The sequence below is a fragment of the Chiloscyllium plagiosum genome, unplaced genomic scaffold (genome assembly GCF_037043375.1).
Source record: "Chiloscyllium plagiosum isolate Xiang-an unplaced genomic scaffold, Cpla_swu_hap1 HiC_scaffold_2, whole genome shotgun sequence".
Lineage (NCBI taxonomy): Eukaryota > Metazoa > Chordata > Chondrichthyes > Orectolobiformes > Hemiscylliidae > Chiloscyllium > Chiloscyllium plagiosum.
This window is the reverse complement of record NW_028270140.1, coordinates 61,552,226-61,566,137: the sequence shown is the minus strand read 5'-3', so window position 1 is coordinate 61,566,137 and position 13,912 is coordinate 61,552,226. Positions and strand designations below refer to the sequence as shown.

The 13,912-nt window shown below is 42.0% G+C and overlaps 1 protein-coding gene across 16 annotated transcripts in view; it reads right to left on the bottom strand.

The window, feature by feature from the left end:
- The window catches only part of LOC122561800 (guanine nucleotide-binding protein G(I)/G(S)/G(O) subunit gamma-7), a 314,848-nt gene that overhangs the window by 22,751 nt on the left and 278,185 nt on the right, over positions 1-13,912 (bottom strand). For all 16 annotated transcript variants that reach the window (XR_015760410.1, XR_015760407.1, XR_015760400.1 and 13 more), the window contains one exon: positions 6,930-7,036. Coding sequence is in view for 13 of the 16 variants with exons in the window: in XM_087997143.1 (XP_087853269.1) it covers positions 6,930-7,007 (78 nt within the window). In the remaining 3 variants the exon portion in view is untranslated. The remainder of the gene's footprint in view (positions 1-6,929; positions 7,037-13,912) is intronic.

Genomic DNA, 13,912 nt, shown 5'->3' with positions numbered 1-13,912 from the left:
ATGGAGAGAAGGGTCATTGACAGTCATAACTATCCTGAACTTAACAGGGTGGGCAGGGGGGCATGTGTCACTATGGATGGCCTGTCAAAGCTGTAGACGCAGGTGCAATTGTTAGGAAATTAAGAATAGAGTGTGCAAGCTCAGAACTGATAAGGTTAAAAAGAACATCAAGATTTGGGAATCATTTAGATTAAAAGGCTAAGCTATTCTAGCAAGGCAAAAGTGAGGACTGCAGATGTTGGAAACCAGAGTTTAAACCAGAATGGTGCTGGAAAAGCACAGCAGGTCAGGCAGCATCCGAGAAGCAGGAAAATTGATGTTTCGGCAAAAGCCCTTCATCAGGAATAGAGCTGTTCCTTTGCATCTGGGGACGTTGCCTCTACTTGCGAGTGATGTGATGCTCTTCAAGGGGCAATTATATTGATCAGTCGCTTTCACAGTTCAATTTGAAGACATCTGTGATAATAAAATTCTATATGTGAAATTCAGGCTGTGTGGAATTGTGTGGGATACAAATCATGGCCATAAGCAATCTTGACCATGTCATTAGTCATAGCAAAGTATTCCTTGTTCAGATTAGATTCCCTATAGTGTGGAAACAGGCCATTTGGCCCAACCAGTCCACACCGAAGAGAAAGCCACCCAGACCCATTCCCCTCTGACTAATGCACCTGACACTATGGGCAATTTAGCATGACCAATCCACCTGACCTGCACATCTTTGGACATTTCTGTGGAGCAGCAGGATTTGCAGACTACTTTAAAAGTCTCACCTGCAGGCCACAATTCACAAAGATAATCTAAGATCACCTATGCTGAACATTATTACAGATTTAACTTTCTCTCCAATTGGACTATAAGGATTTATTTGTGATATGAATATTGATTACTTACATTACTAAGAACCTGTTCTGTTTCTGAAATTCCAAAACTCATTAGAATCCAGCCACACTAGGGGTTATCATCACTGTGACCATGCTGCAACAAAGGCACAGAGAAATTGAGGAGGAACAAAAGCCCCAGTAAGCCCAAGAAAAGCAGCAACCTCCAACAGCTGCCAAGCATCCTCCACATAAAGAAGTCACAGCTGAAGATCCTTTCAGGACGTTGAGAAGGAACAGAGCGTACTGTCTTTGATAACATTCCCTCCAGATCAAAGAGGTACAGTGTTGCCACAAACTGAGGATGCCCGAGTCACTACCACAGAACTTTAAATTTACAAGCCATCTGAGATCATCAGAAAGTCTCCACAATACCCTGGAAGCTGTCATGATGCCTGTACACTTGGTAACTCTCAGGTTGCTGCTTTATATGAACAATAGCAGTTGGGAGACAAAGGCTGATGAGCTTTGCAACTCTCTGACAGAAACCGAATGTGGATACAATGCAGCCTATTCTTACACCAGGACCATTGTGGAGATGAATATTGACCTCTTCAAGGTGAGTTGGCCAACGCTTGGTTTGGCCTAGGGTAGGGTTCTTGCAGTGAACTCTAGAATGTTCTGCATACTCTGCATACTGTAGTTTGCACAGCTGGAGCAGACAAACGGGGATATAAGGGATACTCGTGAACTGGGAGAGCAGCAGCAGGTTTCTGTTAAGGAAGATAGGCCATCTCAATGCCAAGACAGGAGGAGGAAGAACATGCAGCAAGATGAACAATACTTTCAGCGTGATAGAGCACTGTACTGTTAGGCACAACAAGCTAAACAGCACTTAACTGACATTCGCTTTCAACTGAGCTGGGTAAGATCAATATCCATTGACAGTAAATTTAATGTTGTTTGAAAGGCAAGCAGCATTCGTCTACTACCAGAACCAAATGTGTTTTTAGTTTTTTTGCTTTTCTTTCACTTTTCTGTTGTCAGCCTGCCAACATAAAACAACCTTCTCATTCTCGAGGCCAGTTTTTGTAAATCTCTTATCTGCTACCACTAATATAAATTTAGCTTTCCTTAAATCTGGAAAACAAAATTGGATTCAATAGTCCAGATGTAGTCTCATCAAAGTCCTACATTATTGCAATAAATGCCAACACACCATTTCCTTTCCTCATTACTTGTTGTGATATAAATCACAACTCTATTGGTCATGCCCTGCCAACTCGAAAATGCACTATTTTTCCATAATCTTTGCTTCTTGTCTATTGACCAATCCTCTATCCATGCTAATATATCTTTCTCTACTTCACGATCCCTTATCTTATGTATTATCCTTCTGTGTGGTACCTAATTAAAAGCCTTTTGATAATCCAAGGTTATCATATCTGCTGGTTTCCTTCATCTGCATTCATAGTTATATCCTCAAAATCGATACCAAAATTGTCAAACAACACCTGTGTTGCTACCCTGAACTTTCGTATTGTATTTTATTTAAGTTTCCAAATCTCTCCTCACATCATATCAACAGTCTGGGTGGATTACTCTTCAGAGGGTCGGTGGGGCCTTGTTGGGATTCTCAAAAAATTGTGACAAGTTCCCTGCATTTGCACATAGATTTGAAGATAAACATAGAACCATGTTGATCAAGTATGGACACCCCCCGTAGCACACTTTGGATGTGATACACTCTCGAAGTGGATGCAAACAGAGCAATATTCTACAATATTTCAACTTGCTATTTAACATTATTTAAACAAATCATCAAAAATGTGCATAACTAATTTTTCAGAAATTGAAAACTTTTGTTTGGGTCTTTTGAAGGTGCACAACATAGAGTCATTCAGCATGCAGGTCCAACCAGTCCACACTGACTATGTACCCAAACTAAACTAATCCCACATGCCTGTGTTTGGCCCATATCTCTTCAAACCATTCCTATTCATGTACTTATCCAACAGTCTTTTAAATGCTGTAATTGGACCTGCATCCACCACTTCCTCTGGTAGTTCATTCTACATTCAAATCACTCTTTGTGCAAAAACATTGCCTCCATGTCCTTTTTAAAAGTTTTTCTTCTCATCTTAAAAGTATGGTTCTCAATTTTGAATCCCAACCCTGGGGAAAATATTTTTACTATTTACCTTATCCAAGCCCCTATGATTTTGGTAAATTATCCAGGTAAATCTTTTCTGAACCCTCTCCAATTTAATAATATCCTTCCTATAGCTGGGCAACCAAAACTGTACACAGTATCCAGAAGAAGCCTCACCAGTGTCCTGTACAACCTCAACATGACATCCTAACACCTATACTCAAAGGTCTGAGCAATGAAGGCAAGTGTGCTAAATGCCTTCTTAACCATTCTGTCTACCTGTGGCTCAAATTTCAAAGAACTATGTACCTGAACCCTTAAGTCTCTCTGTTTTATGACACTATCCAGGGGCCTACTGTTAATTGTACAAGTCCTAATCTTGTTTGTTTTATAAAAAAATGCAACAGCTCCCATTTACCTAAATTAAACTCCCATCAGTCAATCCTCAGTACTTTGACCCAATTGATCAGGATCTCTTTGTAATCTTAGATAATGGACATCACTGTCCATTGTATCACCAATTTTGGTTGGATGTCATGGTAATTTTTGACAGTTTAGTATAGTGTCAATAAAAATGTCAATAAGAAAGCATGAAAAGGCCATTTTTTTAATAGCGTAAGAGTGAACTGGTCTGCAAAGGTTGAAGAGGGAGAAAGTTAAAGTAACAATAGGAAGTGTGATATTATGATAAAACCCCGATGAGGTAGGGTACAGTTTGCTGCAGCTTTTTCACATATCCTAAACAATTTAGATGCTATGACATTTGAACTGCTCTTTTTCCATACACGCTGTTTTGGGTTGTTCCTATAATTGACTATTCCATTTCAAGCACTGAATCCCCTATCATGAATCAAGGTGGCTACTGCTTACCAGAAGCAAAACCAGATCTGCCACCCCACATTGCCCTGTTCTACCTGCTCTTCAAGATCCACAAGCCCAACTATCCCAGCCGACCCACCGCTCCTGCCCCACTGAACTCACTTCTTCCTATCTTGATTCTATCCTCCCCCCCTTGGTTCAGACACTTACCATCCACATCCGGGACACTAACCACGCCCTCAACTTGTTCAGTAACTTCCAGTTCCTTGGCCCCGAGCACTTTATCTTCACTATGGATATGCAGTCCTTATACACGTCCATACCGCACAAGCCCAACCTTCAGGCCCTCAGCTTCTTCCTCTCCAACCAGACCCATCAAGGCTTCCTCCACCAGTACCCTCCTCTGCCTCACCAATCTAGTTCTCACCTTTAATAACTTTTCCTTTAACTCTCCCTATTTCTTCCAAATCCCAGGGGTAGCCATGGGCACTCGGATGGGCTCAGGTACGCCTGCCTCTTTCTCAGCTACATCAAATCGTCCCTCTTCAGCATCTACACAGACACTGTGCTCTAACACTTCTGCTGTTACATCAATGACTGCATTTGCAGTGTCCCCCATCCAGGCTGAATTGCAGCAGTTCATTGACTTCGCCCACAACTTCCACCCCACCCTTAAATTCACTTGGTCCATCTCAGACACCTCTTTCCTCTTTCTTGAACTCTGCATTTCGATCTCTGGCAATAGTCTCTAGACAGACATCTACTACAAACTGACTGACTCCCATAACTACCTGGACTACACCTCCTCCCATCCAGTATCCTGCAAGAACTCCATCCTGTTTTCCCAAATCTTCTGCCTCTGCTACATCTGCTCGGACGAGGAGATGTTCCAAGCATCTCAGATGTCCACATATATCCCCTCTGTTATCCACACAGCCCACCACCACACCTCCTTCATTACCTGCTTCACTATTCTTAACCACCTCTCCTCCAAATGCAATAAAGACACAGTCCCTCTTGTCCTCACCTACCACCCACCAGTCTTCGTATCCAACGTATCATCCTTAAACACTTCCGCCAACTCCAATTAGACCCCACCACCAAGAAAATCTTCTCCTCCCCACCCTCTTTGCCTTCCACAAGGACCGTTCCCTTTGCCAATCCTTAGTTCATGCCACTCTCCTCACCAACATCCCTCCGAACCCCTAGGGACCTTTCCCTGCATTCGTAAAAGATGCAAAACCTGCCAGTACACAAACCCTGTCACTGCCATCCAGGGCCCCAAACAGTCCTTCCAGGTGAGACAGAGGTTCACCTGCCTCTCTTCCAAACTAGTTTACTGTATCCGGTGCTCCCGATGTGTGCTTTTCTATATTGGTGAGACCAAACATAAACTTCAGGCACATTTCACCGAGCATCTCAGCCGGGCCAGGAGGGGTCAAGTGGACCTCCAAGTCACCGCCCATTTTAATTGCCCTTCCCACTCCCTTTTCTACATGACCATCCTTGGCCTACTCCATTGCCGCAGTGAATCAGACCACAAATTGGAGGAACAACACCTCATTTTCCACCTCGTCAGCCGACAGCCCTGAAGACTGTCCTTGGTTCTCCAATTGAGTTCTCCAATTTCAAATAAATTCCTTCTTTTTTTTTACATTACATTACAGTGTGGAAACAGGCCCTTCGGCCCAACAAGTCCACACCGACCCGCCGAAGCACAACCCCTACATTTACCCCTTACCTAACATTACGGGCAATTTAGCATGGCCAATTCACCTAACGTGCACATCTTTGGACTGTAGGAGGAAACCGGAGCACCCGGAGGAAACCCACTCAGACACAGGGAGAATGTGCAAACTCCACACAGTCAGTCGCCTGAGGCGGGAATTGAACCCGGGTCTCTGGCGCTGTGAGGCAGCAGTGCTAACCACTGTGCCACCGTGCCGCCCACTCCCCCAACTCCCTTCCCAGCCTCTCCCCATCCCTTCCATTCTTCCCAGCCTCTCCCGAACCCTTCCACTCTTCCCAGCCACCTACTAGATTCAATCCTCCTATTGACCAACCAGGTCATACCCTCTACCATTTACAAAATGTACTGCAATAACTCAGCAAGGTTCCTTTGACAGCAGTTTCCAGATCTGTGACTATGACATGTGGAAATGTATGGAAACACCACCGGAAAGTTGCTTTCCAAGCTATAAATGATCTTAATTTGGAGCCTGATTGCCATTTTTTCATTGTTGCTGGGTGAGAATGTTGGAGCTCCATTGCAACAGCATTCTAGGTATAACTATAATTTGGGAAGGGCCACAAAATTCAGACTTACCCAGTGACCCCCAGATGCCATAAAGTAACTTCAGATATCCAGGATCTGCAGTTCTTTAAAATGTCATTTTTCTATTCTAATGTGTTGTAGGAATTGTTCTCTTATCTCAATCCCATACTTTTACAATAATTTATTTTGTTTTTTGAAGTGAAGTAGCTTGTTTGTAGGAATTGAGTACAGAAGCATTCGATGTTTACAGCTGTTTACTACTTATTACTTTGGAAAACAATCTTACCTCATAGTCTAATGAGTTTTATTGATTGTAATTATTGAGATGCATTTTAGCTTCATCTTGTGCACCTTTCTAAAGTTGCTCAGAAATCATGATTTTGACATTTTACAGATCAGTCGAATTAGAACATCCTGTATCTCATTTGACTGATGATTAAATTTGTTGGGATTTGTTTTGTGTGACATATTGTATGATGTGGGCTTTAATCCTGTTGCATTGCAGTGACTTTCAGTTAATGTGTATAAGTCAAGATCTAATTGAATATTTAACCTTTGATCACACAGTCAAATTGACATAAGCAAGTAAAAACCGGAAGAATTCAGAAACAAAAACAAATTGCTGGAAAAGCTCAGCAGGTCTGGCAACATCTGTGGAGAGGAAGCAGAGTTAATTTTTTTTTCCCAGTTACTCTTCCTCAGACATAATTAAGCATTCAATGAGTAGAATGAGCATTTTGTGTATGACGAGGAAATTCTGTATCTATCCTCTAGACTGAGTAATAATGCAAGGCATGTGGGTTGTCAGAAAATATTTGTTACAGTGAAAATCTTGTTAAACAGGCACATCTTTAACTCTCACCTTAATCCTTTCAATACCAGCTTCAATCCTTAACTGCTCCACCATTTTCCTTGCCTGAGCTATGTTGTTTGTTGACATTGTCACAGTTTATTCAACAGGTCAATTTTCTGGATAAGAAAAAAAACAATTAATTATCATAATAAAAAATATATGTGATGACAAAAAACGTAATTTCAACTATCATGCCAAATTGTAGTAGTATTCCTAAAAATATAGATTGGGCTGCATCTTGACAAAGTCCAAGTTGTATCAAGCTTTCTCAAGGGTTTCCTGCCATGAGGCCTAGCCTATGTGTCACTATAACATATCAAAACTTGCCTCAATAACTATCTACACTGTCCCTAAGGAGTCCTTTATATTCGATTCCAGCACCATCTTGTCATATACCATTCCCAGAACAATGCAGAGCTCCTGCCAGGCAGATTTTCTTGTGCTACACAGGAGGGTTTAAACTAGGAGACAGAAAGAACTATAGATGCTGGAAGCCAGAGTCATTAGATGTGAAGATGGGAAGCACAGCAGGTGAGACAGTATTTGAGGAGAAGGAAAGTCAATGTTTCAGGCCAAAATCCTTTGTCAGGACTTGGGAGGGGGAGAGGGAGGCAGCCCAGAGGTATAGGACCAGGAGGGAGGTGGGTCTCGGAGAAGGGTAGGTGGGGTGGTAATGGGTGGATGCAGGTAGGGGGTTATTGTGATTGATCAGTGGGAAGAGTGAAGCAGAAAAGTAAGTAGAAGATGGACAGATTAAGACAGACCAGGGAGGGGAGGAGGAGGGGTGGGGCTAGACATGGGATAAGGCTGGGGGGGGGGGGGGGGGGGGGGGGAGGGGGGAGAGACTTTGAAGCTTGTGAAGTCGATGTTGAGGCCATTAGGCTGTAAGCTTCCCAGGTAAAATACAAGGTGTTGTTTGTCCAGTTTCTGTTTAGCCTCACTTTGACAGTGGAGGAGGTTCAGAATGGATATGTGGCCGGGAAGGTGAGAGGAAATAGAGAAGACCACATTGGAAGCAACGGATGTAATATATGAGGGTAGATAGTGTCAGGTGACATTTCCTTCCAGATTCAACAGAGATTCTCCTGTTCACACTTCAAAATCCCTCCTCCCCACCTTATCCCATGAATAGCCTCACCCCTCTTCCTTGCCTCCCTGACCTGTCCTCACCTGTCCATCTTCCTATTCACCTATCTGCTCCAATTTTTCCACTGACTATTCACAATAACTCACTGGCCTTTATCAGTCAGGGCATTGAGTACAGAAGTTGGGAAGTTATGTTGCAATTGTACAGGACATTATTAAACTGGAAAGAGTTCAGAAGAAATTTACAATGCTGTTGCCAGGACTCAAGGGACTGAGTTATAGGAAGAGGTTGGACAAGCTTGTACTTTTTTCTTCAGAACATACAAGATAGAAAGGGGAATCTTATATAAGATCATGAGAGGCATAGATAGGGTGATTGCACTCAGTCTTTTTTTCCAGGATTGGCGAATTGAGGACTGGAGGGCATCAGTTTAAGGTAAAAGGGAAAGGAATAAATGGGAACCTGAGGAGCAACATTTTTACACAGAGGGTGGTACGCATATGAAATGCGCTGACAGCGGAAGTGGTTGAGGCAGGTACATTGACAACATTTAAGAGGCAGTTGGACAAATACATGGATAGGAAAGGTTTAGAATGATATGGGCCAAGTGAAGGGAAATGGGATTAGTGTGGATGCACATTTTGGTTGGCATGGACCAGTTTGGGTCAAAGGACCTATCTATGCACTGTAGGATTCTATGACTTCATTATACATGGAATTCACCAGTATCCCTTGTGACTATGCTAACTTTGTAAGCTTCTTGTGCACCTGGACCAGCATCATCAGTCTGGAGCTGTCCTGCATGGTTTCGACATTTGCCGAGTTTACAAACAAAGTAAACAATGTCGTGCATTTTGCTTTCAGACATAAGGGTCCAGAATTGTTTGGGCTAACCCCCATCTTTGAAAGAAAAGGTTTTTTAAAGTTTCAGTTTGAGTTCAGAAGGTTCTCAGCAGAAGCTGGAATATGTAAACAGTTACTCCTGAGAAGGGGAGGAGACAGTTTAGAATTGTTAAAAATTGGTTATCTCAATAGACGGAGTTATTTTAAAAGATCCAGACAACTTACGTGGGTTACTCAATAGGATTAAAATCCTGGAGAGGTTATTTGAAGCTGAGAAAGTTTACTCTCAAGTAAATGACAAAACAAGCAAGACACAATCAGAATTTCACAAATAGGAATTGAAGCCACAGCTCAGTCAAACCCTGTGCAAAGGAAAGAAGGGCATTCTCTTTAAGTACTGTAATGAGATGCTGCTGGGATTAATGGATTTCATTTTTATCATGCATTTTAAAATCTTTGAAGGTGTGTTACATAAAAATAGTTCGACTTATTCTATATTTCCATTTATTTTTCATTCATTTATAATAAATCTACTTTATTAATAAACTTCTGTTTCGTAGAAACCAAATCTGCAAAATTGTGAGCCTTTGTTTTAGTGAGGTACCATATTGCTTAAATAAAAAAAAGCCAAAATACAAATTAAAGTCAAGTTTACCCATTATGGCAGGGTTTTGGCTGAGGTATTAAATGAATACTTTGTATCTATCTTTACTGAAGAAGGTGATGCTACCCAGGCCATGGTGACAGTGGAGAAAACTTAGCTATGAGAAGAGTTTCAAATTCATAAGGAGGAGTTTTTGGTAGGCTGTTGGTACTTAAAATTGATGCAGCACTGACTCTGATTGGAGCTACATCCAAGGATATTGAAGAAATTGAGAGTGGAAATGGCTTAGTCACCGCAATAATCTTTCAATCTTTAATAGCATCAATGTACAGAAGGATCTAGATACAGAGGTCCACAATTCCATGAAAATGGCAACACAAGTGGATACGATGGTCAAGAAGGCATATTGCATATTTGCCTTCATTGGTCAGAGCACAGAATACAAAAATTGGCAAGTCATATTGGAGCTATGTGGAAATTTAATTAGACCACATTTGGAATATCTTTTATAGTTATGGCTGCCATAATACTAGAAGGATGTGGAGGTTTTGGAGAGGCTACAGAAATGGTTTGCTAGGAGTTTGCCTGATTTGGGGGGTGTTAGTTATGAGGAGAGATTGGAGTAACTTGGTTTGTTGTCACTTGAATGTTGAAGGAACAACAGGCAGGGAATAAAGGGATATGGACCACATAGAGGGAAAAGTTTTTTAATTTAGAAAGGCACCACTGTCAGCACAGGCTTGGTGGACCAAAAGGCCTGTCCCTGTGCTGTGCTGTTCTTTGACCCCTGGACTCAATGGTGGGACCAGATGTCTGGAGAAGTGCAAATGTAACACTCTGCTCAAAAAAGATAAGCCAAGCAAACACAGATCAGTCAGTTTAACTTCAGTAGCAGAGCAAACTTCCAGAAACAATTATTTGGGATAGAATGAGAAAATGTGGATAAATTACAAAGAGCCAGCACAGATTTCTTAGGATTATGTTTAACTAACTTGTTGAAATAGAGAGAGTTATTGAAATGGTGTACAGAGGAACCTCGATTATCCAGTATTCAATCAACTGAATTTTGGATTATCTGAACAAGATTGCATGGTCCCGATGCTTGGCTAACTATGTTATTCTGCATTAGAGTATCCAGCGCTCGATTAATCAAACAAAATACTCCCCGCCCATGTCCTTCGGATAATCGAGGTTCCTCTGTATATAGCCCATGACAACATTGTTAAGAGTGATCATTGCACAGTCCTTGGAGACAAAGTCATGGCTTCACAGTAAGAATATACTCCAATGTGTATAGCACTATCACCCTGTTTCACAGGATAGACTTTGAACAGATTTATCAACTCAAGACTGTACATCCATAATGTGATATGGGCCATCAGCAGCAGCTGAATTGTACTCAATTTGCAACCTTAGGGCCCAGTATATTCCCACTCTACCATTATTATCAAGGCAGGGAATCCATGTGGTTCAGTGGAGAGTGCAGGAGGGCATGTCAAGAGCAGCACAAGACAAATCTAAAAAAAGTGAGGTGACAACCTGACGTATCTATAAAACAGGAGCACTTGTGAGCCAAACAGTATAAGCTAGCAAATGACTGACAGGACAAAGCAATCTCACAACAAATGATTCAAATCTAAGCTCTCCAGTCCTATTACATCCAGCTGTGGACACTTAAACAACCAACAGGATTTGGAAGTCTCACAAATATCCCCATCCTCACTTGCAGTCTACTGCATCAATGCAAGAGATAAGGCTGAAACATTTGCAACAATCTGCAGTCAGATGTGCCAAGGGGACAATCCATTATGGCATCATTCAGAGCTCCCCAGCTCACAGATGTCAGTGTTTAGTCAATTCGAATTACTCCATGTAGTATCAACAAACAGTTAAAGGCACTTGATAGTGCAAAGGCTATGGGCCCTGACAACATTTCAGCAACACTGCAATAACACTGAAGGCTTATGCTCCAGAACTTGCTGTGCCACTAGCCAAGCTGTTTTAGCACACCTGCAACACAGGCATCTAGATGACAATGTGGGAAATTGCTCAGGCTTGTCCTGCCCACAAAAACAGGACAAAATTTAAGAGGGTTCCGAAAAGATTTACAGCCTGTTGCCAGGGTTGGAGAGTTTGAGTTAGAGGGAGGGGCTGTTTTCCGGGGAGCATTGGAGGCTGAGGGGTGACCTTATAGAAGTTTAAAAGAATCATGAAGGGCACAGATAGGGTAAATAGACAAGGTCTTTTCCCTGAGGTGTGTGGGAGTCCAGAACTAGAGGGCACGGGTTTAGGGTGAGAAGGGAAAAATTTAAAAAGGTCCTAAGGGGCAACTTTTCCACACAGAGGGTGGGGCATGTATGGAATGAGCTACCAGAGGAAGTGGTAGAGGCTGGTACAATTACAACATTTAAAAAGCAGCTGGATGGCCACATTATCAAAAGGTCAGTTTCCAAGCTGTATGTTTCTATGACCCTATGACTAAATCCAATGTAGCATGTTAGTTGATTCTGAATCATTTGTAAACTAATGGAAGGAGTCATCGACAGTACTATGAAGCAGCACTTGCTAAGCAAAAGAACCTGTTCACTGATACTCAGTTTGGGTTCCACCAGGGCCTCTCAGCTGGCAACTTCATTAAAGCCAAGGTTCAAACATGGATGAGGTAGCTGAATTCCAGAGGTGAAGTGAGAGTGACTGCTCTCGACATCAAAGCTGCATTGCACAGCCTGACTGTGTCATCAAGCAAACCTAGCAAAGGTAGAGTCAACAGGAATCAAGGAAAATTCTCAGATGGTTGAAGTCAAACTTAGCACAAAGAATGATGTCAGTTGTTGTTGGAGGTCAGTCAAAAAAGAACAAAACAGCACAGGAATAGCCCCTTCGGCCCTCGAAGCCTGCACCAACACATTTTACCCCATATTAAAACTATCTTCACTTACAGGAAGCATATCCCTCTACTCCTTTTCTATTAATGTATTCGTCCAGGTGCGTCTTGAATGCAGCCATTGTGTCTGCTTCCCCCACCTCTACTGGCAACAGGTTCATAGCTCCTTGGAGTGGAGGTGGATAGGATAGTGAAGAAGGCGTTTGGTATGCTTTCCTTTATTGGTCAGAGTATTGAGTACAGGAGTTGGGAGGTCATGTTGTGGCTGTATAGGACATTGGTTAGGCCACTGTTGGAATATTGCGTGCAATTGTGGTCTCCTTCCTATCGGAAAGATGTTGTGAAACTTGAAAGGGTTCAGAAAAGATTTACAAGGATGTTGCCAGCGTTGGAGGATTTGAGGTATAGGGAGAGGTTGAATAGGCTGGGGCTGTTTTCCCTGGAGTGTTGGAGGCTGAGGGGTGACCTTATAGAGGTTTAAAATCATGAGGGCCATGGATAGGATAAATAGACATAAATAGAGTGGGAGAGTCCAGAACTGGAGGACATAGGATTAGGGTGAGAAGGGAAAGATATACAAGAGACCTAAGGGGCAACTTTTTCACGCAGAGAGTGGTACATGTATGGAATGAGCTGCCAGAGTAAGTGGTAGAGGCTAGTATAATTGCAACATTTAAAAGGCATCTGGATGGGTATATGAATAGGAAGGATTTGGAGGGGTATGGGCAGGGTGCTGGCAGGTGGGACTAGATTGGGTTGAGTTTATATGGTCAGCGTTGACAAGTTGGACCAAAGGGTCTGTCTCCGTGCTGTACATCTCTATGACTCTACGTTGGTTGGATGTTTGAGAATGCCAGTGTTTGGAGAGTGTTTTTGTTTGGGACTGGTCATTTTGCCTGTTGAATCTTTCCCAATTTTCTATGCAAATGCTCCTATTAGATATAAAATAAAGGGATACATTTTCCAAGTTGAACTTCTAAGCACAGAGTCTTTGCAAACAAGAATGAGAAAAGTTGCTGTGCCTCATTCATGGTACATATGATTTGCATTCCATTTGATTTTCTGGCCACTAAAATCATTCACTGAAAAATTGTATGTTTCACAATTTGAGTCTACTGACCTTGACAAAGTGAAGTATTTTGCTGAGCATGGAGCCGCCCAAAATTTGTATTATGTCTTATCCTGAAACTTATCCTTATGATGGACACGTATGTGCCAGCCCAGAAAGTTAATTCAGCAATGAAAAATTTTCAACCCCACACATTAACTTTCACACAAACTTTCACGGTTTGTACTGGCGTTAGGAATGGGTATCCCAAAAATACTGGGTTCTTGAAAGCCTTGCAGTTTTATTTTAATTATGTTCTATAGCTCTCTACCCACAGAAACTTTGACTGATATAAGGCAATAGTCATTGTGATAGTAGATTCATTCATAGGATACTACAGCAAATTTAAATTGGCCCATTGAGGTTGTGCTGGTTCTTTCCAACCAACCCAGTTAGTTGCATGCTACTATTTTCATTCTATATTTTTATCTCTTTCAATATTTTACCTGATTTCCTTGTGAAGGGT